Source organism: Palaemon carinicauda, chromosome 5 (genome assembly GCF_036898095.1).
Source record: "Palaemon carinicauda isolate YSFRI2023 chromosome 5, ASM3689809v2, whole genome shotgun sequence".
Lineage (NCBI taxonomy): Eukaryota > Metazoa > Arthropoda > Malacostraca > Decapoda > Palaemonidae > Palaemon > Palaemon carinicauda.
The window spans coordinates 116,898,239-116,922,814 of NC_090729.1; the positions used below are offsets into that span (position 1 = coordinate 116,898,239).

The 24,576-nt window shown below is 39.3% G+C and overlaps 1 protein-coding gene across 1 annotated transcript in view; it reads right to left on the minus strand.

The window, feature by feature from the left end:
* The window catches only part of pcx (pecanex), a 56,721-nt gene that overhangs the window by 7,197 nt on the left and 24,948 nt on the right, over positions 1–24,576 (minus strand). Inside the window, exons 8-17 of the mRNA XM_068373968.1 lie at positions 22,087–22,403; positions 18,980–19,157; positions 18,040–18,170; positions 16,841–17,093; positions 16,206–16,448; positions 13,426–13,487; positions 11,485–12,782; positions 10,396–10,560; positions 8,917–9,163; positions 7,417–7,566 (exon numbers count right to left, since the gene is read on the minus strand). Coding sequence (XP_068230069.1) covers positions 7,417–7,566; positions 8,917–9,163; positions 10,396–10,560; positions 11,485–12,782; positions 13,426–13,487; positions 16,206–16,448; positions 16,841–17,093; positions 18,040–18,170; positions 18,980–19,157; positions 22,087–22,403 — 3,044 coding nt within the window. The remainder of the gene's footprint in view (positions 1–7,416; positions 7,567–8,916; positions 9,164–10,395; positions 10,561–11,484; positions 12,783–13,425; positions 13,488–16,205; positions 16,449–16,840; positions 17,094–18,039; positions 18,171–18,979; positions 19,158–22,086; positions 22,404–24,576) is intronic.

Here is a 24,576-nt window from a genome sequence, read left to right on the forward strand (position 1 = left end):
GTCGGGAATGCTCGGGTCTGTGGACCTCAAGTCAGAAGAGCATGCACATCAACGGCAAGGAGCTATTAGCAGTCCACTTGGCCTTGATGATATTAGGAAGCGTCTTCGAAACTAAGTGGTAGAGGTCAACTCAGACAACACCACAACTTTGGCGTACATCTCCAAGCAAGGAGGCACACACTCCTTCACGCTGCTCGAGATCGCAAGGGACCTTCTCTTATGGTCAAGAATTCGAGGCATCTCCCTGTTGACGAGATTCATCCAGGGGGACTTGAACGTCTTGGCAGACTGTCTCAGTCGGAGGGGTCAGGTGATACCCACGGAATGGACCCTCCACAAGGACGTGGGCAAGAGTCTTTGGGCTACTTGGGGTCAACCCACCATAGACCTCTTTGCCTCCTCGTTGACCAAAAGGTTACCAATCTTTTGCTCTCCAGTCCTAGATACAGAAGCAATCTACATAGACGCGTTTCTACTGGATTGGTCTTTTATGGACTTATATGCATTCCCACCATTCAAGATAGTCAACAAGCTACTGCAGAAGTTCGCCTCTCACGGAGGGACAAGGTTGACGTTGGTTGCTACCCTCTGGCCCGCGAGAGAGTGGTTCACCGAGGTACTTCAATGGCTGGTAGACTTTCCAAGAAGTCTTCCTCTAAGGGTAGATCTGTTACGTCAGCCCCACGTAAAGAATGTCCATCAAAGCCTCCCCGCTCTTCGTCTGACTTCCTTCAGACTATCGAAAGACTCTCAAGAGCTAGAGGCTTTTCGAAGGAGGCAGTCAGTGCGATTGCAAGAGCTAGGAGAGCTTCTACCATTAGAGTATACCAGTCGAAGTGGGAAGTCTTTCGAGACTGGTGCAAGTCAGCATCTGTGTCCTCGTCCAGTACCTCTGTAGCCCAAATCGCAGATTTTCTTTTACATCTGAGAAAGGTTCGCTCCCTTTCAGCTCCCACGATTAAGGGCTACAGGAGCATGTTGGCTTCGGTCTTTCGACATAGAGGCTTAGATCTTTCCAACAATAAAGATCTCCAAGATCTCCTTAAGTCTTTCGAGACCTCTAAGGAACGTCGTTTGGCAACTCCTGGATGGAACTTAGACGTGGTCCTAAGGTTCCTCATGTCAGACAGGTTTGAGCCATTACATTCAGCCTCCCTGAAGGATCTCACCCTCAAGACACTTTTCCTAGTGTGCTTGGCTTCGGCTAAAAGGGTCAGTGAACTTCATGCCTTCAGTAAGAACATCGACTTTTCTACAGAAAAAAGCCACTTGTTCACTTCAACTTGGTTTTCTGGCCAAAAATGAACTGCCTTCTCATCCTTGGCCTAAATCTTTTGATATTCCTTGCTTATCAGAGATCGTAGGCAACGAACTGGAAAGAGTATTATGTCCTGTTAGAGCTCTTAAGTTCGATTTAGCTCGTACTAAGCCATTACGAGGGAAATCTGAGGCATTATGGTGCTCAGTTAAGAAACCTTCATTGCCTATGTCAAAGAATTCTTTGTCATATTTTATCAGATTTTTTTAATACGAGAAGCTCATTCTCACTTGAATGAGAAAGACCGATGTTTGCTTAAGGTTAAGACGCACGAAGTTAGAGATATAGCAACCTCCGTGGCCTTCAAGCAAAATAAATCTCTGCAAAGTATTATGGACGCGACTTTTTGGAGAAACAAGTCAGTGTTCGCGTCATTTTACTTAAAAGATGTCCAGACTCTTTACGAGGACTGCTACACACTGGGTCCATTCGTTGCAGCGAGTGCAGAAGTGGGTGAGGGTTCTACCACTACACTTCCCTAATTCCAATATCCTTTTAATCTGTCTCTTGAAATGTTTTTAATATTGTTTTATGGGTTGTTCGGAAGGCTAAGAAGCCTTTCGCATCCTGGTTGATTTGGCAGGTGGTCAAAGTCATTTCTTGAGAGCGCCCAGATTAGGGGTTTGATGAGGTCCTGTTGTATGGGTTGCAGCCCTTGATACTTCAGCTCCTGGGAGTCTGTCAGCATCCTAAGAGGATCGCTGGGCTCCGTGAGGAAGACAGACTTACAAGGCAGAGTAATCGTCTAAGTCAACTTCCTTACCAGGTACCTATTTATTTTGGTTTTGTTATATTGATAACTGTCAAAATGAAAAAACTCTTAGCTTATACGCTGTAAACATAATTAACTCTGGTCTCTACCCACCTCCTTGGGTGTGAATCAGCTATTATATATTCACCGGCTAAGTTAAATATTTAAAAATGATATTTTAATTATAAAATAAATTTTTGAATATACTTACCCGGTGAATATATAAATTAAATGACCCTCCCTTCCTCCCCAATAGAGACACAGCGGGACGAGAAGAATTGAAGGTTTTGTTTACATACAAGAGTGGTATCTGGCCGACAGTTGGCGCTGGTGGGCACACCCGCAACCTTCATAGCGATCGCTCGCGAGTTTTTTGAGTGTGTTTTCTGTCGAGCCGCAGAGTTGCAGCTATTATATATTCACCGGGTAAGTATATTCAAAAATTTATTTTATAATTAAAATATCATTTTCATCACATTTTACCTTTATTCGGAAAGTTTAACATGCGAATTTCAATAAAGTCGTATGTAAGACCATCGCATTTTGAAATGAGGAGCTCTTGGTAGAAAGTTGGCTGAGGGTTAAAAGACCTGTCATCTGCCTCTCTCAAGTGGACTGCTTTCTAAACCAGACTGCATTTAGGATTTGAAACTGTATTTAGACGGGAAAGGTCATGTTTTCAGTAAATCTGAATTGTGTGGAGCTCCAGGCACCCATATATCTATCATCTCTGAAGTATTTCTACTTCATCCTAGAAGTAGTACTGTAGTGTACTGACCTGTTCCTTGGGATTTCTTCAGTACATCCTAGGGCTTATGAAAATGGGATAAATCTACTGGTCCTGGTCTTCTCAAACAGGCACTTGCTTCAGCATTTAGACAGTCTACTCCCTTTATGTTGTGATCTGGATTGACAAAATATATCTGGATTTCATGACCTAGTTAAGTACAAAATATAGAAGCATGTAAGCATACCAGCAATGGGTGACAGGTCATTTGGTAGTGTTTTCAAGCAATAACACACACTACCATAGTAGCTTACATCAACAAGTATTCAGTCTCGCTGCCCTTCGAGACAACAAAGCAGATGCGTGTCTGGACTGTCCTTCGGTAGGTTGACTTGCCACACTGTGGAGCTGTTACCAAAGTACACTTTGCACAACAGGAACTTAATAGCAAACCAGCTTGGTCATTTGAGGGACAAGATCGTCCCTACATCCTTATGGGATGGAAAAGGTTCTTTCGTTATGAAACTCCTATTGATGGTTCTGTTCTCTACCAAGTTAAACCAACATCTCTCTCTTCTAGCTCTGCATCAAGGGCGTGACGGGCATGACGCTCTCAACCACCAAAGCAGATTATGTATCCGACTGGCTTTGTGAACAAGGAGACACCCCAATAGCGTATGATGCCCTCAAAACATACCTTCGGCAGCAATACTCGCTGTCCCCAGCCACCCGTATAGCAAAGCTTTTTCAGCTCTCTCGACAATCGTTGGGGGATCAAAAGAAATTACCAGTATCACTCGCCTGCAGACTGCTCTCCTCATGAGGTGAACCTACTTCGTGCCCTTTGGATACGCCGTATACCCGTACCTGTACGCGCTGCCATACCTGATGTCGATAGTTTACCCATAAAGAACTTGTTAACCAAAGCTGACAACCTTCAAGACCTCCATCAATGCCTCCACTCCTGACAAACAGGACGCCTATTCGACATCAACCAAAGTCGACGTGAATGCCGTAGGACATACACCACTCGCTCGTGCCCCAACCAACGACTTCTACAGCCACCTACTGCCGCCCATTGGCTGCAGTTTTGCTACTACCACTACAGTTTTGGGGCAGCCGCGAAGAAATGTGCCAAGGATTGTCAGTGGCCAAAAAACGTGTAAGTAGGCCATCGCTCGTGGCAGTGGCCTCCCGTGTTTCTAATCTTTTCTCTTTACATGATGCAGGAACGGGCGATTTTTGGTAGACATGGGTGCTTATTGTTCCCTTTTGCCAAGGGAACTCTTCAGAACACGACATAGTCTGTCTAAGTCTGCCGACGGCCGCCTGGTAGCTGCTAACGGATCTGCGATACCCACCTACGGTTACGAGAACCTCACATTATCATTTGGAAACGGTAAATTTAATTGGAAGTTTCTCGTTGCTGACGGCACATTGCCAATCCTCAGTACGGATTTCCTCTCTCATTTCCACCTTCTGGTTGATGTCGCCCACCGACGATTGGTCAACGCAGACTCTTCAACCCGGCCCCTCCAACCTCACTCTCCACATCAGCGCACCCACGTCGTACCCGGAAGTGCCAAACGCCCACGGCTCGTGCCAAATGCCCACGGCTCCTGCCAAGCACAGTATTTATCCCCATATCAAGGCGACGGGAACCCCAGTCTTAGCAAGATTCAGACGTCTGGCACCGGATCGATTGGCAGCCGCCAAGCAGACGTTCACCAAAATGGAGGAAATGGGCCTTTGCCAAAAGGCTTCCAGCCCATGGTCGTCACCCTTACACATCGTTCTGAAGAAAGACAGCTCCCCTCCGTCCGTGCGGGGATTACAGGCAGCTGAACATGCAAACAGAACTGGATCATACCCCCTCAAACATCGCCGACGTGTCCTCCTACCTACACAAAGCGAAGGTTTTCTCCACGCTCGACCGCCTGAAGGGGTATTATCAGGTGCTTATGAACCCAGAAGACATCCCCAAGACCGCCATCACCACTCCGTTTGTTACATACACCTTCAATTACTCCTGTTTTGGCCTTCGTAATGCTGGGGCCACGTTTCAACGTCTCATGGATGGCATCTTAGGGGACCTCCCCTTCTGTGAATGTTAAGTGGACGACATACTTATGTTCTCTTCCTCAAAAGAAGAACACCTCCGTCGCCTGCGCATCGTGCTTGACCGCCTGCAACAAAATGGCCTTGAAGTCTGGTATGATAAGTGTACCTTTGGCGCCAACGAAGTGTCGTTCTTAGGGTACCGCATCACTCCTGAAGGAGTCCATCCCCTCCCTGAGAAGGTATCAGCCGTTCAGAACTTCCCTTTGCCCTCGACTGTCAAAGCTCTGCAGGAATTCTTGGGCGTGATCAACTATTATCACCGTTTTCTGCCAGCCATTGCCGCCACTCTTGCTCCCCTCTACGCCTCCCTCAAGGGCAAGCCAAAAGACCTGAAGTGGGGTCCCCTTCAAGAAGCGGCCTTCTGCAATGCAAAGAAGGCCCTATCAACGAGAGCTTCGGCGCGATTGGTGCAGTACTCGAACAGGTGGTCAACGGCGCGCCTCGCCCATTGGCTTTCTTCTGCAGAAAACTGTCCAAGGCAGAATCAAGTTATTCTACCTTGGATCGCAAATTGACAACGGTGCAATGGGCTGTCCGTCACTTTCGCCATTTCTTGGAAGGTACGCCCTTCATACAGACCACATACCTCTGGTGCACGACTTCACTCGACAGTCTGACGCCTGGTCCGCCCGTCAATGCCGACATCTCTCCGCCGTGGCTGAAAACAATTGCACCCCTTCAACACGTCCTTGGAAAATTAATCCCGTTGCCGATGCCCTGTCAAGAAACACATTGGCTGCCGTTCAATTGGGATTGGATTACAATGCCTTGGCTGAAGCCGAACAACAGGGTCCAGAGTATCAAGCATGTAGGACATCCTGCACATCCCTCCGTTGGGAAGCTATCCCCCTCGACGACTCAAACACCATCCTCCTCTGTGACGTCAGTACCTGTACTGGTAGACTGTGACCTTGGATTCCTGCTCCCATGTGCCGACAGGTGTTTGATTTCATTCACGGCTTTTCACATCCCTCGTACCGTTTTACTGCACACCTGCTGAAGATGAAGTTCATTTGGCACAGCATTTCTAAGTGCTAAGGATTCGGTCCGCGCCTGTAATTCTTGCCAAACTTCCAAAATACATCGACACATGGATTCAGGAGTGGACACCTTTCCTCAATCTCAGCGTCGTTTCGCCCACATTCACGTCGCCGTTGTAGGACAGCGTTACCTGTTTACCGTCATCGACCGCTCCACTCGTTAGCCAGAAGCCATTCCCATGGATACTGGAACGTGCGCCTTATGTACATCTGCCTTACTCTCAGGATGGATTGCAAGATTTGGTGTCCCTGAGCTTATTACTTCGGACAGGGGTACCACTTTCACCTCTTAATTGTGGACATCATTAGCAAATCTCCTGGGCATCACCCTACATCAGACAACTGCCTACAACCCCACTGCCAATGGAATGGTTGAACGTTTTCATCGCACCCTCAAAGCAGCTTTGATGTCTTGCTGCACCGATTCCAACTGGTTCGTGGGTCCTCCTGGGAATAAGGACCATTCCTAAAGACGTCCTTGACGTCTCGGCAGCTGAAATGATGTATTGCGACCCGTTGGTCATCCCTGCTGAATTTTCTCCTTCTGCAACCTCTTCCGACAATCTCCAGCGCATACGTCACGTCGTAGGAAAATTTACTCCATGACGCCAGACTTACAAGCTCCCAGCGAAGCATCACATACTGACAGACTTGCACTCTGCAACGCACGTCTTCCTATGCAGGCCGAAACCATTCCTACTAAACATTCGTGGCAAAGAAGACTAGGTCTCCATTGATCGTCTAAAACCTGCTTATCTCCTGCCAGATGACCGGCCTACAGTTCGCCTCTCTAGATCAGGGTGCCCTATTTAACATGTACAGTGTCATTTTTAGGGGGGAGCCATGTACCAATAGAATGTTCCACGATCATAAAAAGACATTTTTTTTTGTATATATTATGCTTTGTATCTTCACTCTCCCCTCGCACTGATAGGGACTTAAATAAACATGTCTGTTTTTCTCACTGTTAACAGAACCGGTTGAACATGAAATTGCCTGTTATGTTTTTATGTCCTTTTTGCCTGGACTTTATGTAAAACATGTTCTGTAATCAAGTTACTCAGTTGCTTTCATCCTGCCTTCTTAGTCACAGCCTCTCTCGGCCTGTCACAGAAGACTTCCTCGTTTTCCTTGATTTGCCCTCTGAAGGGCTGGAGTGGTATGTTTTGAAAGTCGGGATCTCGCAGACTTAACTAACCTTGAGGACAGCCCTGATGGAGAATAATCACGCATATCTCTTCTTACTCCAACACCTCATCCACTGTTAGGACAATCACTCTCTGCATGTATCACAAGTGAAGTCAAGAGTGCAGCGGTGGCCTCTACACAAAGGACACGAAGGATGAGGATCAATATCAACCGAACTCTTAAAGGTACCAGTGTCAATCTGACAGCCTTGGAGACGGTTTATATTTGCATAGGAACAAATAGAGGTTTTAATTAAAACTTTTGGTCTTACCTGTATTGAGTATCTTTCATCATCATCATTAGTGAGGTACAATAGTTCTGCCACCAAAGATGCCCATAAACCTCTTACAGTTTCACAACCGAGTCTTCCCACAGAAACTTCGGCATCGCCAAGTGTTAAAAGACGAGAAGTATAAACACCCTAGAGTATGGGAATAAAAATTATTAGTTAAGTAGAGTACTGTATAGTAAAAGTAGTTTCAAATCATTTACAATCTGCTGTTAAAAAAACATTTTAAGTACTGTATATTAATTTGAGCAATTATTTTACAGATCACTAAGCCTTCAATAGCAATTATTTTACAGATCACTAAGCCTTCAATGGACTCCATGGTAAATATTTAATCAAATGAGCAAATTGAGAAACATTGGCAGCACTTGGTTAACATTGGTATCAGGAAACCCGGGACATTAGGAGTTATAATAATTACTGCAATCTCTTGCATAAATGTACAAATGTATCTATAAATATTTCTATAAATAAAATCTAAATATCTGGATATACCTGGTATTATTTTCATTATTATAATAGTTACCTATCACCATCATTACAGTACTTCAGGCTTACTAAAATTTACCTCGGCAACATGATACCCTACTAGCATTTTAGTCCTGGGTTAATACTTCTTCCCCACAAATTATCTGTACATTAAGGGGTTAATTCTACAACCCCTTTGTATAGTTAATTTTCGGAGGACACACAAATAATATAAAAAAAGGAAAAGCAAATGTAATACAATAGCAGATAAACAAACAAGTATACAATAAATAAACCTAAGATTTCAGCTAAAGCAAGATGGTTCACATCACTTTAGTAAATTATGACCACCTCTCTTCAGTCCTGGTCTTAATTACCAGCAACCCTGTGAGGAACAGTGTTCCACCATTTTCATTCTAAAGTTTCTTGGAAATATGGACGATGTATTTCGTTAAGTCCCTGCAAAGTAATAGTGCTAATGCTTGAAGTCTAACTTGCCACAAACCTTCTGGTGTCTGATATGAATCTTGTTTCAAATCCTATTTGAATTTTATATTAAAAGCACTTTCAAGTTAACTTGAGATAAAGTTTAGAAAAAGATATACAGTACAGTGTTTTCATGTAAAATCATGCCAAAACCTGACAATAGTTTTTATAGAAGTTTAAAATATGCATTTAAGAAATAATTATAAGCAATTAGAATTCAGTCAATTTTTATATGAATTACTTGAGTTACAAACATCTTTTAAAATAGATGAAACCAAGATAACTTAGAAAATCAAGATAATGATATTAATACTGTACTAATAATTGATGATTGCTATATAAAAACTAGGCTCAAATATTATGTGCATACATAAGGAAAGTAAAAGTTGTTTGTATTTCCCCCATTTCAAAATAGTTTAGCTAAAGATTATTATTTTTTTTTTAATTTGTATTCTTGGTATACTGTAAAAAGTTTCAAAATTTATATTCTTGGTTCTATAAAAAGGATTTTGTAATCATACTACAAACCTTCACTGGGTTATAACCCATAGAAAATAAATTAGGAACCTCCAGCTTGACAGCCTCCATCCATGATTTGGCTTCTGGAAACTCCGCCATTAGGGCACGTGGCTGAATCGACATGTGAGTATCGGTTGCTTTAACATCGGGGCCAAAGAACCAGTTCTGAGAATAGTCTGTCATGCATGATTCAAGTTCCGCCCAACCAGTCATGGAACCAATAAGTGTGTGATCTAATGAGAGTTTCACAGCTATCCTGAAATTATTACATAAAAATCAGTTATTCAATAAAATTGACATCATGTAAGTATACTATACCTATACAATATTGCACATTAAAGTTAAATCACAATGCAAAAATCAAGCTATAGAGTTGCCAACTAGAAATTGCTGCTATGGTAGTTTGAAAAAAAAAAAAGGAGGGGGATTTCTTTTTTAGCTAATTATGGGGTGCGTCTTACTACTTATAGCGTCTTATAACATGGGAAATGTGGTAACATTTCTCCATTTAAAGGATATATACGCGTAAAATACCAAAAACGGTACAAGATTTTATCTTGCTGTGACAGTTCGTAAATGTAGATATGTAATTTCTTGAAAAATATGAAGCATTAAAGTTTGAAAGGAAAGGAAAAGCTGTCATCAACCATGCATTTACTGAATTTTCCTCAATAAATTCATGCACATTTACATTCTAGCCATTATGCCAGACCCGCCAAAAGACAGTGAACAAGGAGAAAAAGGTGATGACATGTTTGAGCTAACACATGCTAACTATACCCTTTTGAGTATAAAAGGATCATGACATTTCTCCCTGGAATACCGTAATACTCTAGGAGGGGGAGAGGATGTGTTTTGCTTAGATAGGAATCATTAATTTCATAATATGTACTGTATACAATACCTTTATAAAATTAGAAGTAATTAGAAGTAATATTTATCTAAAATGAGCATCAATCAAGATTAGTTTATTTGCTTCTTGTTGGTGTATTCAAATTACATGATATTGTGTGTGTGTGTATGAATGGCTAAATATTGTTAAGCCCTGTCCACACGATCAAGCATCACCGACGGGCAAAGAGTGATACCAGACCACAATAGTGAAAATGAGGGTTAATGACGTCAGAAGCAGGAAAACTACAGACAGGGATCTGGCATAGTGTTGCCACATCCCTGCCTTTAGTTTTCCCGCTTCTGACGTCGTCATCAACCCTCATTTTCACTAACTATTGTGGCCTGGTATCACTGTTTGCCCGTCGGGCATACTCGATCGTGTGGACAGGGCTTTAGGCCACACCTTTAGGGTACCAAGTCTAGGTTACTTGCTTCTTATCAGAAATTTGGATAAATTCAACCAAGGCTTATTTATGTTTGTGCCTCTAAAATAACCATTTGAACAAGCTGGAACCCAGATAACTTTGGTGTGCTTGAAAATTATTTGTAACTTGGACAAAATCAGAAACTCAACAATAGTAAGTAGTACTTTACCTGTAAGCCTTCATTACTAAATAGTGTAGTTCATTCTTGCTTAGTAGCCAGTCCAGAGCCATTGACCAAGGTACCTCTCCACAGAATGTTTTATAAACTTGTGAGGATGTAGGATTCGTAAATTCAGAACCAAGAATTATCAAGTGACAGGTCCCAGTGATGATTCTTTGAAAGAACATAAAAGTTTGTTAGTTCAGTACATTTAAGACAATCCTCCAAGTACAATTACACTCTACTGTACAGCATTCACAAACAAAACATTAATATGACATCTAAAATGTGAAAATTATTCATGTAAAATAATAGGAGTATAATATTTACCAAGCTAAAACATAAAAACTTTCTTAAAAGCAACCTAAAATGCAATTGGTACTTTTTTCTACCAAAAAGGTTAATTTCAGGGCCAACATCGTTTCTCCTAACTTCCAAATTCTATTAATTTTCAATAACTCGACCACATGAAAATCTTTCTCTTAAAAAGTGTGCCTGAGACTTCTAGGCACCAATAAAATAGTTTCAAAGTGTAGTCTATCATTATAAAAACCATTATCACCATTGCTCTCAAATTCGGTTCTCCTTTACAGACTTTAACATCCCTTTGTAGAGTTGAGACAATTAATCGGTCCAACTGCTCAAGTACTTTTTGTCTGTTTCTATTTGGAATGTCTACAGCTATTCCTTTATCTACTGGTCATTCTTATGCTACGGTATTTAAACATCTACTTCTACTACTACTACAGTACGGTGTTTATCTGTTCTTCCCCATTTTTCATCCCTTCCCTAAGTTTCCATACACTTTATGTAGCCATCTCTTACCTATCAAGTCTATCATTTCATTTCCCAATTTTCAAAAGAGCAGTAATACATGCTGCTTTGCATTATGTGTGACCTTTTGGTTATAATGGCGAAGTCTACATAATTTAAAAAACTATGATTTGTTACTTATGATTTAAATATTTAAGCAATGAAATAAAATAATTTCTACAACCTGGAAGAGGGATACATTGAGTTTTACCAAAGGTGGTAGAGTTTTGGAAAGAACAAATAAAAGGTAACCGTTGGTCAAGCGATAGTTCTGTCAAAACTTACCTATAAGATTCTTCCAGGTCTTCATCATATTGCATTTTTTGAATTAGTTCTTCCTTGTCACCTCCAGATTTAGAGTTTGTCAGCCCAGATCTACTAGATGTTCCAGAAAATTTACCTATATTCGCAGAATTCTGTTGTCGAAGATCAACATACTTTCTTCCAAAATTGCTGAGAAGAAACTTGAACCATGCATGAGGGAAACTGTCTTGGACGTCATCTACTACTTCAGTATCGTATGGAAGTTCTAAAAACCAACTGGCAAGGGGCGCCAAGGCAGCACTTAGTGGACTGTTGTATATGGGAGTGCGATAATCTGTTCGTGAAATAACTCGTACATGAACTGGAGCGGTGTTTCTGTGTTTTGGATGAGTAAATCTCACTTTATGAAGAGGAGCAATAGACTCAAAGTTAGAGTCATTATCTGAGGACTCATCATACATGATCCCTGGAATGACATTTAACTGGTCTTCATTCTCATCCAAATCTTCTAAAGATGATGTAAAGTTATTAGCCTTATAAAGGATTGGTGGAAGGCCACTTTTATTATTTGTGCTCTTGTGATCTTTAGTTTGGATTGTAACTCTCTCTTCATTATGTAGAGTACTAAAGCGACTCCTCTCATCAGCGCTATTATCCAGAGGATCTTCATCATCATCCCAGCTAAGTGGTCGCGATTCTACGGGAGGAATGGTAGGAACGTCACTTATTCCTTGATCCCCAATCCAAGCTACACGACTTGTACGACCACTTTGAGACTGATGTGAGTTGTGAGATATGTGGCTTACACCAGAGTGAGACACTTTGTCTTGGTCATTAGCCTCCACATGTGCATGAGGGATGGTTTCTTCAAAATGATGCTCAGCTCTTTTATCTACTTTAGGTAAATTTTTTAAACTTTCTTTAGTTTTTGAATTCGTTGTAATGTTTGACACTGGTCTTTGTGAATTATCACCATTTACACTTTCTGATTTTTTTACTACATAATCCATCATCAAATATATTAGTGCCTTGTGGAAATAATCATTTATAACTTTGAGGGTGTCTGGAGAGTCTATAACGCCTGTCAATACATTTTTAGTATCAGAGAAACCAATAACATTAATCTGTGACACTGGGGTAAGTGTGTTGAAAGCATGCTGGTTGAAACATGATAGCTTTCCTCTCTTCATTTCATCGTCATCAAAGGCAGAGCTAAATATAGCATCAACTCTTGAGGCTTCAGCTGTATGACAGCTTGTTTCTTGGAGCTCTAGTCCCTTGATGCTGTAGTACACGTAAGTGAAACCACACTCCAAGATCTGAAAATACAAGACTGATCACTCAATAGCCAAAATTTAAGCATTTCAAGCAACATCACACAGCTTTTAATATATTGATGTCTTAGGTACCACTAAAATGTTTAACATCTACGTAACTTGTATTGCCATACACTTGAAATCATCGATGAGTAATAACAGTACTTCATATACTAAACAGGTAACCATAGCTATGACTCATCAATAAAGGATTGAAGTTTCTCTCCCCAAAGTCTTTGCCTAATCACCCTCAAACTGGTTTTATGATGACAGCAATTTTTTTTTTAATCCTATAGCACTAAGATATAAGTATGCTATGAATATACTATACTATAGGAACTTTGTAAGTGGTGCTTTTAATTTCTGAAATCTTATGCAGTACATAGTGGTATATGTATATTTATATTATTTTCTCAAGAATAACTAGCACTCTGAAAACCTATCATGCGAGCAATAATATTTAAATAAAATACTGTAAAAGATTGTACATTAGGGGAATAAAAACTTTCCTTTTTTTGATAAAACACCAATTAAGACTAAACCGCTTAAAGTAAGTAAATGCTGGCTCATTAAACTTTAATCATGCATCCAAGCACTGAAGTCTAATACTTCAGTAATCTTGCAAAATTAGTAGAATAAATCTCACCTGGATCCAAAGAAATCTATCCTCGTAACGTAAAAGGAAGTGTTCTCCAGGCTCAACAAATCCTAAAGAAGAAAAAACAATTACAGTAATGTCATATGCTAAAGAAAGTGCAGTAATACTGCATATAAATATACAATATTTAAGTGACATCTCTTAAATACAAATCTCTCTATTTTACTTATGTTGTATTGAAGATGGAAAAGAAATTTTTTGAAAAGTAGCTTTAAAAAAGATATAAAAGCAACAAAATAAAAGTTAAAAATAGATAAAAAATACTGTGAATATGGAGGCCGTAATTTTGGAATTTTCCAAATGCAGAGGAACTGGTATCAAGGAGGGATCAAGTGAGAACATAACTAGTGGAAATATTAATAGGGCCCTCTGGAAAATGAGTTATAGTAGAAAAGCCCCAAGGTTGTGGTAGCCAAGTAGAAATGCCAGATACAGTACTAACATAATGTGGGGGGAAAGTTTGAGCCAAGCTTACATCATGAAGTTTTTATTGGTATCCAACTTATCCATGTAAACTAAGATAAGGGTGGGGAATACATATACCTACCAAGTCATCAGCAGCCATTGCCTGGCTTTAGCTTGTGCACTAATCACATGTACATGTTCAGTCTTAAGGACATAGCATGCTAGTGAATAACCAGTTCTTTGCCTTTCTCTGTCCTGAGTGACCATTAAACATTCAAACCATCCGGTAATAATAATAATGAATACTTATTACATGAGCTAACAATAACAAACCTGCATCTCTTGTAACTAAAGAAAATACAGTATGGATAATATGAGTAGAGTGTTCCACCTGCAGAGGCATACTTACTCGAGAGGAAAACTCAAGAATTTCTTTGTAAGACGAGTGCAGTATTCCCAACTAACCCTGCACCATTCCAATCACTATTGCATAGGTAAAATACTCATGGGGGAGAGTAGAATCTCTGGAACATCCTGCCACACCCAAAGCCTCGGCAAGGCACAAGAGTACTCAAAGTCTGTGATGTCCCAGGACACCGTACCGCAGTCCGTTACCTACGAAGGCAGACTACCCCAAGTCGTAGAGTTCATTTGTGAATGTCCTTGCCCTCATCAGTAAGTGCAATGGCGTATGGGAGGAAACCTTGTCACCTCTGTCGAGGAGAACTTTAGTTATTGATCAGCACTTTGGAACTCCTCATGGCCAAAGGCGCTCTTTGTAGTTGCCATGGTCAGATCTTGTCGATTCGACCCTGGATCGAGTTGATATTCCAATCTGCGGATCTGACAATTCTCTGAAGTAAAGTCAGTTAAGTAAGATCCTGACCTCAACCCCACTCCACACGGAGCATAGGTTCTACACGGCAGATGACGCTGTGTCTGCCTCTCTCTAGGTTGATCCATCGTTGGTAAGACAATGTAGAAGGCAAGCAAAACGTCCTTCTCCACCTCTGAGTTGGCGGCCATGGAGTTGTCTGTCCTGGCCTCTCTCAATGCTGTGTCGTGGCTCAACCAGTGGTCAGGATCAGTTACGTATTTTGCAAAGACAATGAGGTTATCAACCCTGAAGTCTTTGGAGAAGAACAAGAGTCTTGTGCTGTCTGGTGGGAACGCTGAGACAATCTTGACTCACCAGGCAGCAAAACAGTGGGTGAATTGGGTTTTGAAAAGAAAGGATGATGTAGTCTCCCATTTCTCAAAATAAGTTAACCCAGAGGTGGACTCTCTAATCCAGCGTAGTTCTCTTCAGGGGCACCAGCCTTTCGAAAGCCGCAACAGCCAAAACTTTAAGTGAAGCCTAACCTACAGGATCAGGATCAAGGAAGGTCCCTGTCTTTTCAGAAAGGGTGGCAGTGGGAAGAGAAGAGGCAGAGGGAAACACTGATCATTATGTACTGTATTGGACCTGATGGTTGTAAGTTAAACTTTGAAACTCCATTCTTTATATCTAAAGAAGTATCTCTCCTGTCCTCCCTCAATAATGGTGGAATTTATACCAACCCATTGATCAGACGAGTATATCTCTCCGAAACGACATCCTCTATGGGGGAAGGGTTTCTTTATTTTGACCAAGCATGTGCACCCATGTACAGGCCAAGCCCTATTAATCTGTCATCCCTATGAAAGACCGGTTAAAGGTTGTGCTGGGGTCACTGCTTAGCTCCTGTACAGGCCAAGCAGTGGTCACTTCCAGGGAAGAAAATAAACCATCCACTTCAGTTCTAAGGGGACTTTCAACCCACCAAGCAGCGAATATTAGTAATTAAAGGACGAAGGTTTGTATGCTGCGTAAGAACAAATTAGCTTTTAAAGTAAGTTGTATTTTCCTAGTATATAACCTATCCTTTACTCCAACTTCCTTCCTCAGCCACCCCCTTACAGTGCTGGGCTGAAAGGTCAAAAGTGAAGCTCTCTGGCTGGGAAAAAGGGCATGGCTCCTTGCCCCACACCCTTCACCAGTTGGATAAACGCTCATTATCTAAGTTTTTTACGGCCATTTCCAGCTCACACTAAATCAATCTCCTTAGTTAAAGGACATAAGTTTGTATAGCTAGGAAAAAACAAATACCTTTAAAAATTTGAGAATATAAATTAGTTAATTTCAAGTTATACACAAATTCAAGTCTACAAAATGGTATTGCAGTAGATATAAAAATATTACAAGAGCTAAATTCATTTCTTTTCAATGTATATTCTTCTTGTATTAAATTATATTGTTTTGAAGTACAGCATAGGAATGCTTTATCAAATTGTAAATGCTTAAAAGATCAGCCACTATTAAAATGTTATTTATTAAAACTTACCTAACGATCCAATTTGCACTAAATTATGAAGTGCAAAAATAACATGTGGGGTGAGTTGTTCATAATATACGGAGTCTTCACAAGAATTCGATGATCGACCAACTGGATATGACCAGAATCTCAAAGGGCGGGGGAAACCCAAGAAAAATATGGGGAGAGTGAAGAGAGGCAACAATGGAGCTGATATGACTGTTGATAATACCAAGAGGCCAAACAGAATTGGAATCATGGCAAGGTTGAAACCTGCAAAGAATAAAAATGTGCAGCTATGAGAAGGATTACAGTATTATATTTTTTATGTTATAGGGTATGTACAGGTTAAGTACCATATCTGAGTCTTCTAACTTTTTTTATAGACCTTTATTTTAGGCATAATAATAGTACAAGAATTGATTGGACCATTTACCTTCCCAAAGACTTACATAATGCTTCAAATTATAAGACATAAGTCCTGTTCAAGGAAACCAAGTTATGCAAATATCAAAATTTAAGCATATATTTCATATTTTTGTAATTTTCCCAATATACAATAAAAGAATTATAAAAAATCAACATGCAGCCTGCCAGGCAAATAAGGAAAGCTATGAAAATGCATTAAAATTCTGCAATAAAAACAGTAGCTTTCACAGACATACCAGTGAAAAAAAATGAGAGTGATGTTTGTCGCTTCTTTTCAGACAGAGATGTTATGACGAAAACCACTACCGTACATATCCTCTGCACTAATCTTGTTCCCCATAAATACGTAAGACCAATGCAGAATATCCGTGTAGCGGGAGAGAGTTTTCCCCAAAAGTCAAGAAAACTACTTGAAGTTTCCCGCTGAACTATTTCCAAAACGTAAAAGACCGATAGTTGCAAGAGCATTTGCTGAGGAAATTGCCATATCTGTAACACAGGAGGATGAAAGAAGTATTAAAGTTTACCAATTTAGCACCGACAGCTTTGCACAGTTAAAATAAGAATTATTTTAATCAATTTAAGTATATCACAACCTGTAGAGACCAATTTCTCAAGAAACAAACCAGTAAATTATGCATTAAAAATTAATTACCCAAATAATTTAGTGATTAAACCTCTGATCATAATTTCTTCTTCATAGTATGGTAACAGGAAATAACCAACTCTTACTTCATCACAAACTAATTAATCTACAATGACCTTATCATTATTATCATCATCATCATCTCCTACGCCTATTGATGCAAAGGGCCTCAACATTATTATATGTTAACCTTTTTATGCGTACAGACAATATTCCATAAACTTCACAGAAGGAGGAAAAGAAGACTTATAGTTCCACCTAGATCCATATACTTTATGTGCATAGTAACTCTAGTGACAGATAAAATCTTTATGTCATGTCTTGTACAAAGCTTGCAATAATATTCTCTGGAAAATTTGTGACTATACACCTTTTCATTGAAGTATCTATTATTCATTGATAATCTTAGTTTGCATATATCAATAGAAGTAATTCACTCCTCTTAGTGGAGTTTATTAATATATTTATATTGAATAATTTGCTTCTTCATTTCAGATTCACAAACTTTAAGAGGGCTCTTCTGCCAAGAGCAGGAAGCAATTAACAGAACAAGTTTATCTTGTGGTTTACTTTACTACTACTTTTAAGCAACAGGTTTGGATAGAACATATGGTATACTGTAAAAATAAATTAATAAGATTTATAAGAAACCTTTTATTCATGGCCAGTTTCACTAAGCAAACCGATAAAAATTACTTCACTGAAAATCCTGTGTAAGAAATACTTACAGGATTTATGATACAAAAATTATTTGATTATCTGCATGAAACTATATAAAACTTTACATACCTGTCGAAATGCTCTTACAAGGGGAATCGTAAGTAAGAAGTAAGGAAAAGTTTGGAATGGAGCTTGAAGTTGCAAGTGAACTTTTGCAGATATATTTTGATGCAATAGAATAAGCGATACAAATGGTCCTCCTGTTGAATGATAAATATTTAGTGATTAGAATGTTTCTGAAAGATATAGGAAAACTGTGCTATAGTATTTCCAGATACACTTCCTAAATTAAACAGTAAACTTGATTATGGGTCTTCTTTTTTTCTTTATAAGTTTCCCTTGATGGCATTTCAAATATCATGGCAAATACACTTCCATATTAACAGTAAAATGTCTATATGATGAATAAAAACTCTCCAATAAAGAACTTCTCAGAGGAAACAAATGTAGATAGATTCTGACTCGTGGATTATATGATTTATGTCCCCATTGTGACCAAACCCCACAAGTTTTTCAAGTAATTTAGGTTTTTTTCTAACTGCAAACCTGAATCCTTTGATAGGAGTAAGATTTCAGCAAAACTGGAAACAGACGTTAACATTTATAACGCGGTGGTGGTAGTATCTATGGGTAGCAGGAAAGCTTCCTTACTTGAATGGTATTACGGCAAAAAAAAAATATTCCTAATCATGTGTGCTAATCAGATATATTTAGAAAAATCATACTATATTTGAACCTCAAGGTCGACTCGTAATACGGAAAGCAGACAAACACTGGCATGCATAACAAGTGAGACCCACATTCATGCAACTGTAAGAGAATCTCAACAATAATGTAGTATCTAGGAAGCTTCCCCAATCATCAGTATAATCAATTGGAAGAAAATGTAACGTTTTCTTACCAAAACACAATCGTTTGTTTAACCAATGAGCATCGAGTTATATGCACAAGAAAAAAAAAGGTTTGTTTATTATACAACTAGAGATCAATAGCACAAGACAGTACTCACCGAACTGTAGTAATTGAGAAGCCATATATACAAGACTGCTTTTTTGAAATATTTTTCGATGAGCAAACAATGGATTTCTTATCAGACCCAAGATGTAAACTTTCTGTAACTCATTGAGGATCAACACTGATAAAGCGAGGAATATGACCACGGAACCAACTGCATCCCTTGCAGATACCTGTGAGGTAAGAAACAATAATACACTGCACCTTAAACTTAAGACTTTTTCATAATACAGTATATTAACCCTTTTACCCCCAGGCTATTAGGAACTTTCCAACCTTTTACCCCCAGGCTATTAGGAACTTTCCAACCCTTAACCCCCAGGGGTTATTTTTTTTTCAAGCACATTTTGCAGTATATTTTTTTTAAATTGCTCTAACAGCCTTAATTTTCATCATAGAGAGGTCGGGTTGGTCTCATTCTCTTGGAAAATGCCCGAAGTTTCTCAAAAAATTATCAAAAATACACAAAAATAAATGTAAATAGCAGCTTTTTGCAAGGACGTACCGGTACGTCCATGGGGGTAAAGGGATGAGTTTTGTGAAACGTACCAGTACATCCTTTGGGGGTAAAAGGGTTAATACAGTACTAAAATTAAGATTTCTTAGCTTAATTAGAGATCCCTCTTATTAGAGAACTGCTTGTTTGCAGATCTGCTTCTTTACAAGCTCTTCATAAAATAAGATAAAATATATAGAAAGATATTCCATATATTAGTTTATTTCAAGAATTTCAGAGACACACGAAGAATTGCTATGTTTTTAAAATTAAATAACTCTAATAAACCCTTAAAGATAACTATTATGAAATAACCAAACAAAAATATTCTGTTTTTCTTATTTAAAGAATCAAAGGCAATTAGGAGAAATCTTATTTTAAATAAGTTTGAATCAATTAATAAGGTCAAACTTGAATAAACAATCAAGTAAAATTCTATTATGCTTCATATTAAATTCTATGTACTAAAGACTAAACTTTTCATAAAGCAATACTACAAGCGGCTCTCTCTATTCTTATGAGTACAGTATTACATTATCTTTTTCTTCTTATTTCATAATAGAATTTTAATGGTTTAATATTAAACATGTATCATAAAGGGGAAGAACTGTTACAATACTTTTAAAGTTATGTAGGAAATGTTTTGGAATAGAGTAGATAGACAAGTTAAAAAAATATTATTCAGAATTTTCTCAACAAATCTTATTCAGAATAAGTATTTTGCGTAATTCAGAACAGAACGCTTAGCTTGTATCAAGGTACAGGCTACACTTACAGGCAACCATGTGGTACCATTAAGATAAGCTGGTGATGAACATCCTGTCAGTGTGCTTCGAAAAGCAGCATTCTGAATAAAAGCTCCTTCAAAGGTGGCAAAAGTAGACTGGAGACAACATGGGGTACTCTGAATATCCCTGGCAAGGTTGTAGGCAGGACTCGAAGAACCAAAATGACCTGGAGATGCAGGGACCAAAGGGTGCTTCTCTCAGGAAGGCGCCTGGAAGAATTCCCTGGAAGAAACCGAAGGAATACTCGGCTACACGGCATCCCAGAAGGTCTGGCGAAGATCTGTGGAAGGATGCCAGAGGAGTCAATTTTCCTCCTCCAAAGAGGAGTGATCAGGACAAGGTTGAAAAGCAATCCTTGTGAGAACACTTCTGAGGGACGACACTTGAAGAGGTGATCCTCAAAGTCGTAGCAGATCTAAAGTTCCCTAAAGTTACATGAAGCTCTGGATGAAGGATGCCAGTGATCCTATTCCAAAGAGAAAGGATCAGGACAAGGTTGCTTGCGAGCATGTTGCGCAAAGCAATACTCTGGAGGAGGACCTCCTAAAGGGCACACCCTGGTGAGAAGGCCCTTGAAGTCCTTGCAGGTCTTGAAGTTCTATGAAGTTCCAAGCTGGTCAAGAAGAAGGACAGCTAAGGCAACAGAGATCCTCCTCCAAAGAGGACACCCCAAGGGATGACGAGTGGACTGCAGCTGAAAAACGTCCTTGAAGTTGCTCGCCAGATCTAGAAGGTCCCTGAAGATCAGGATGAAGGATGCCAGGGGCATCAAGATCTTCCTCCTAGGAAGAAAGATCAAACAAAATAGGCAAGCAACCTTGAGAGCATGCTCCGAGGAGCAGTAGAGCTCTAGAAAAGGACGTTTGAAGGGCAAAGCTTGGAACTGCAGCTGAGAAAGTCCCCGTGAAGAGAAGGTTTTCAAAGTTGTCATTGGCTTAGTCCTCCAAGAAGAGCAGCATCGAGGAGATCCCAAAGCATCTGGGGAACGTGCCTGTAGACAATACATCTCTCACGAAACCATGTAAAGGAACCTAGAGATTCTCAAAGGAACTCTTCGGATTCCGGATCCTCATCTTCAATTTGCCACATTGCAAGAGAAATGAGAAAAACTCCCATCCTCAAAGTTTGTAAAGATTAATGAAATTCCTCTTTTCCGACCGGAGGCCGCTGGAAAAGGGGAAAGGGGGAGAGGTCATAAGTGATCTCAAGGATCCCTAAGGAGAAGGGATCTTGTCTCCAGATCTGCTTCCCATTGAAGGCTGACCTCCCAGACCTGGTGATTATTAGGGAGGAATGAAATCAAAAGGATCATAACACACACAAGTGTTACCAAAAGGTCTTAAACTGCAGTCAAATCCATACGATGAATGGTAACAAACACATACAGATGCAAAGTTTCCAGCAGAGAATATCAAGTGTACTCTCTGTGAGCTGAAACCTAATTGAGGTTGCAGTGAGCCACAGGGGAGGCAGTCGCCTCTCCACTGCTGGCAGGGTTACTATCTGGCAGTAGTTTAAACTATGTTAAGAGTTTTAACTATCATTAACCATCTTCTCTGTTATCCTTCTCCTATAGTAAAGAACAATGGTTTGTATTGAAGTAAGAACTAAAATTTTCACAGAAAAAATTTACCTGCCAACAATACAAAATATATAAAACAATGATATTAGTTATCTTACATCAGTGTTTTCCAGACACCATGTTTCTAACGTCTCAAAAGTTTCAATAATAAAGGCAGTTATACTACTGTAAATAATATTCCTACCATCCAATGAATGTTTTATTTATTACATATACATATTCAAAGCACAACTCACCTGAAATAGAACAGGCAAGTTGATTAAATCTCCATTAGCATCCGTTGTTGCATTCACAGGTCTTCGAACAGTAGTATTCCTTGATTTAATTTTTGTAGCGTTCATGTTTGCTGCATACCAACCTATATTTGGCAACTGGCAACCTAAACTCAGTCCAACAATTGCCACTAAAATGGATACGTAAAGAACAAGCTCCCGTCGGCAGGTCTTTACTCTTAAGGAAGGTTTCCCAGCTACAGGTAGCGTTTCTTGGTATTTCCCAGTCAAACCAGTTACAAACTTGACTCCTGGGGATAACAGCGATGACAATATCCACCCTGAAATTAAAACTCTAATTATAGCTCATAATAACAGACAGGTTAAGCAATGTAATTTAAAAAAAATTAAAACAGTAATTATGACTTATAATAACAGACAGGTTAAGCAATGTAATTTTTAAAAATCAAAACTCTAATTATAGCTCATAATAACAGCCAGGTTAACCAATGTAAATATAGGCCATAACTATAGGGGCACTCAGTAGAGCACAGACCTCCACGGCAGCTTATTTCTCAACCTTTTGCTCACCCTTGACCTAGACCTTAAAATGTATGAATTGGCGCAGATTTTCATACACTAAAAAATGAACCAAGTTTGAAGTCTCTGTGACAATGATGTCCAAAATTATGGCTAATTACCAGAATTGGACTTTGACCTTGACCTTACAAAATTTAATCATTTCCAGCTTTTTACATAACAGTTAATCCCTGCAAGTTTCATTACTCTACGATTAAAATTGTGGCCAGGAAGCTATTCACAAACACACACACAAAAGTAAAAACATAACCTCCTTCCAACTTCCTTAGAGAGGTAATAAGACAGGCCAATACACAATTTTTCAAAAGTGATTATGTATTGGTATCGTACTGTGTATGGTACTGTATTTACAGGGATATAAGAAGCACCCCAAATTAGGCGGGCATATTCTGAACAAATTATTACCTCTTTCATTCTTCATTCATAGCACTAACCACTATACTGTAGTCTAATTTCAATCTTCTTACCTACTGGTATTCAAGTACAGTATACTGTAGTGGTAGCTTGGTATACATCATTAATTCATTACAAAATGTACGAATTATACTGTAAACTATGTATTGTATACCAAACAATTTTTTCTCTATTAAGAAATAAGGGGAATGGAAATCTGTTATAGAGTACTAAATAAAACATTACACTTTACATGGCATATAATACATCAGTAGATTTGAACAAAATAAATTAGCATTATTATTAAAATGCTTACATAAAATGAAATAAATTCATAAATCAAAATTAAATTAAACAAAAATAAAATCTAAAATAATTTAACCTTGCTGAGAGGAGTTAACCGTTTTACCCCCAATGGACGTACTGGTACGTTTCACAAAACTCATCCCTTTACCCCCATGGACGTACTGGTACGTCCTTACAAAAAACTGCTATTTACATTTTTTTTTGCATATTTTTGATAACTTTATGAGAAACTTCAGGCAGTTTCCAAAAGAATGAGACCAACCTGACCTCTCTATGACGAAAACTAAGGCTGTTAGAGCAATTAAAAAAGTACATATTGCAAAATGTGCTTGGAAAAAAAAAAATGCCTGGGGGTTAAGGGTTGGAAAGTTCCAAATAGCCTGGGGGTAAAAGGGTTAATAGCCAACGAGGATGGTAATAAGGGAGGGGAGGAGGTGACATTATTCTTTGGAAGGGGAGTTCCCTTCCATTAAAACACAAGGACAGTGAAATTCTGAGAGGCTTTGCAATTTTTCTTTCCTGTCTTTTATCTTTACTTGGGCCTGATTCAAGCTCATCAAGTTTGAGTTTTACTAAAATCCTTTCCAGTCAAGTTTGTTTTTGCTTTCTTCCAAGAATGCTCCAGAAGTTTGACATTGTCTGGTTACTCCACACAATAAGGTAACGGCTTGTTAGAGCTTTATTGCGATGGTATTTTTCTGCAAAATATCCTCTACAATAGATACAGTCGCTATGATCTTAAAGCCCTTTTCAGTTACAGTTTCTGGACACATACTCCTCCAGATTAAGTTATAGGAAACTTCCTACCAAGGCTTTGTGTTTAAGTTATACAATGCACAATATTAAAATGCTTTTTCCATAATTATCTTGATTAAAATTCTGCCAGAGGTTACTTCAAACCACCTTAAAGAAGTGTACTTTAGTACAGTAGTTTCTTAAAATTTTAAAAGACCTGTTGGTCCATGAGCTGAATAATACAATTCACATTAGGGGGCTAAAACTTCTCATTGAAACCCTCGTATAAGAGAGGTCTTCTTTGGCATTGTATTGGCATAAATAGAAACTAGTTGGAGAATAAAACCCTCACCCTCTAAAACCTCGCCAAACTCGGTAACAAATTCCTTTGCAGTGTTTTTGTTGGCACTAGCCACTTCCTCATGCCACACAACACAAGTATGCCAAACCTCTTCTTGAAATTATTAAACCAGTGAAGGG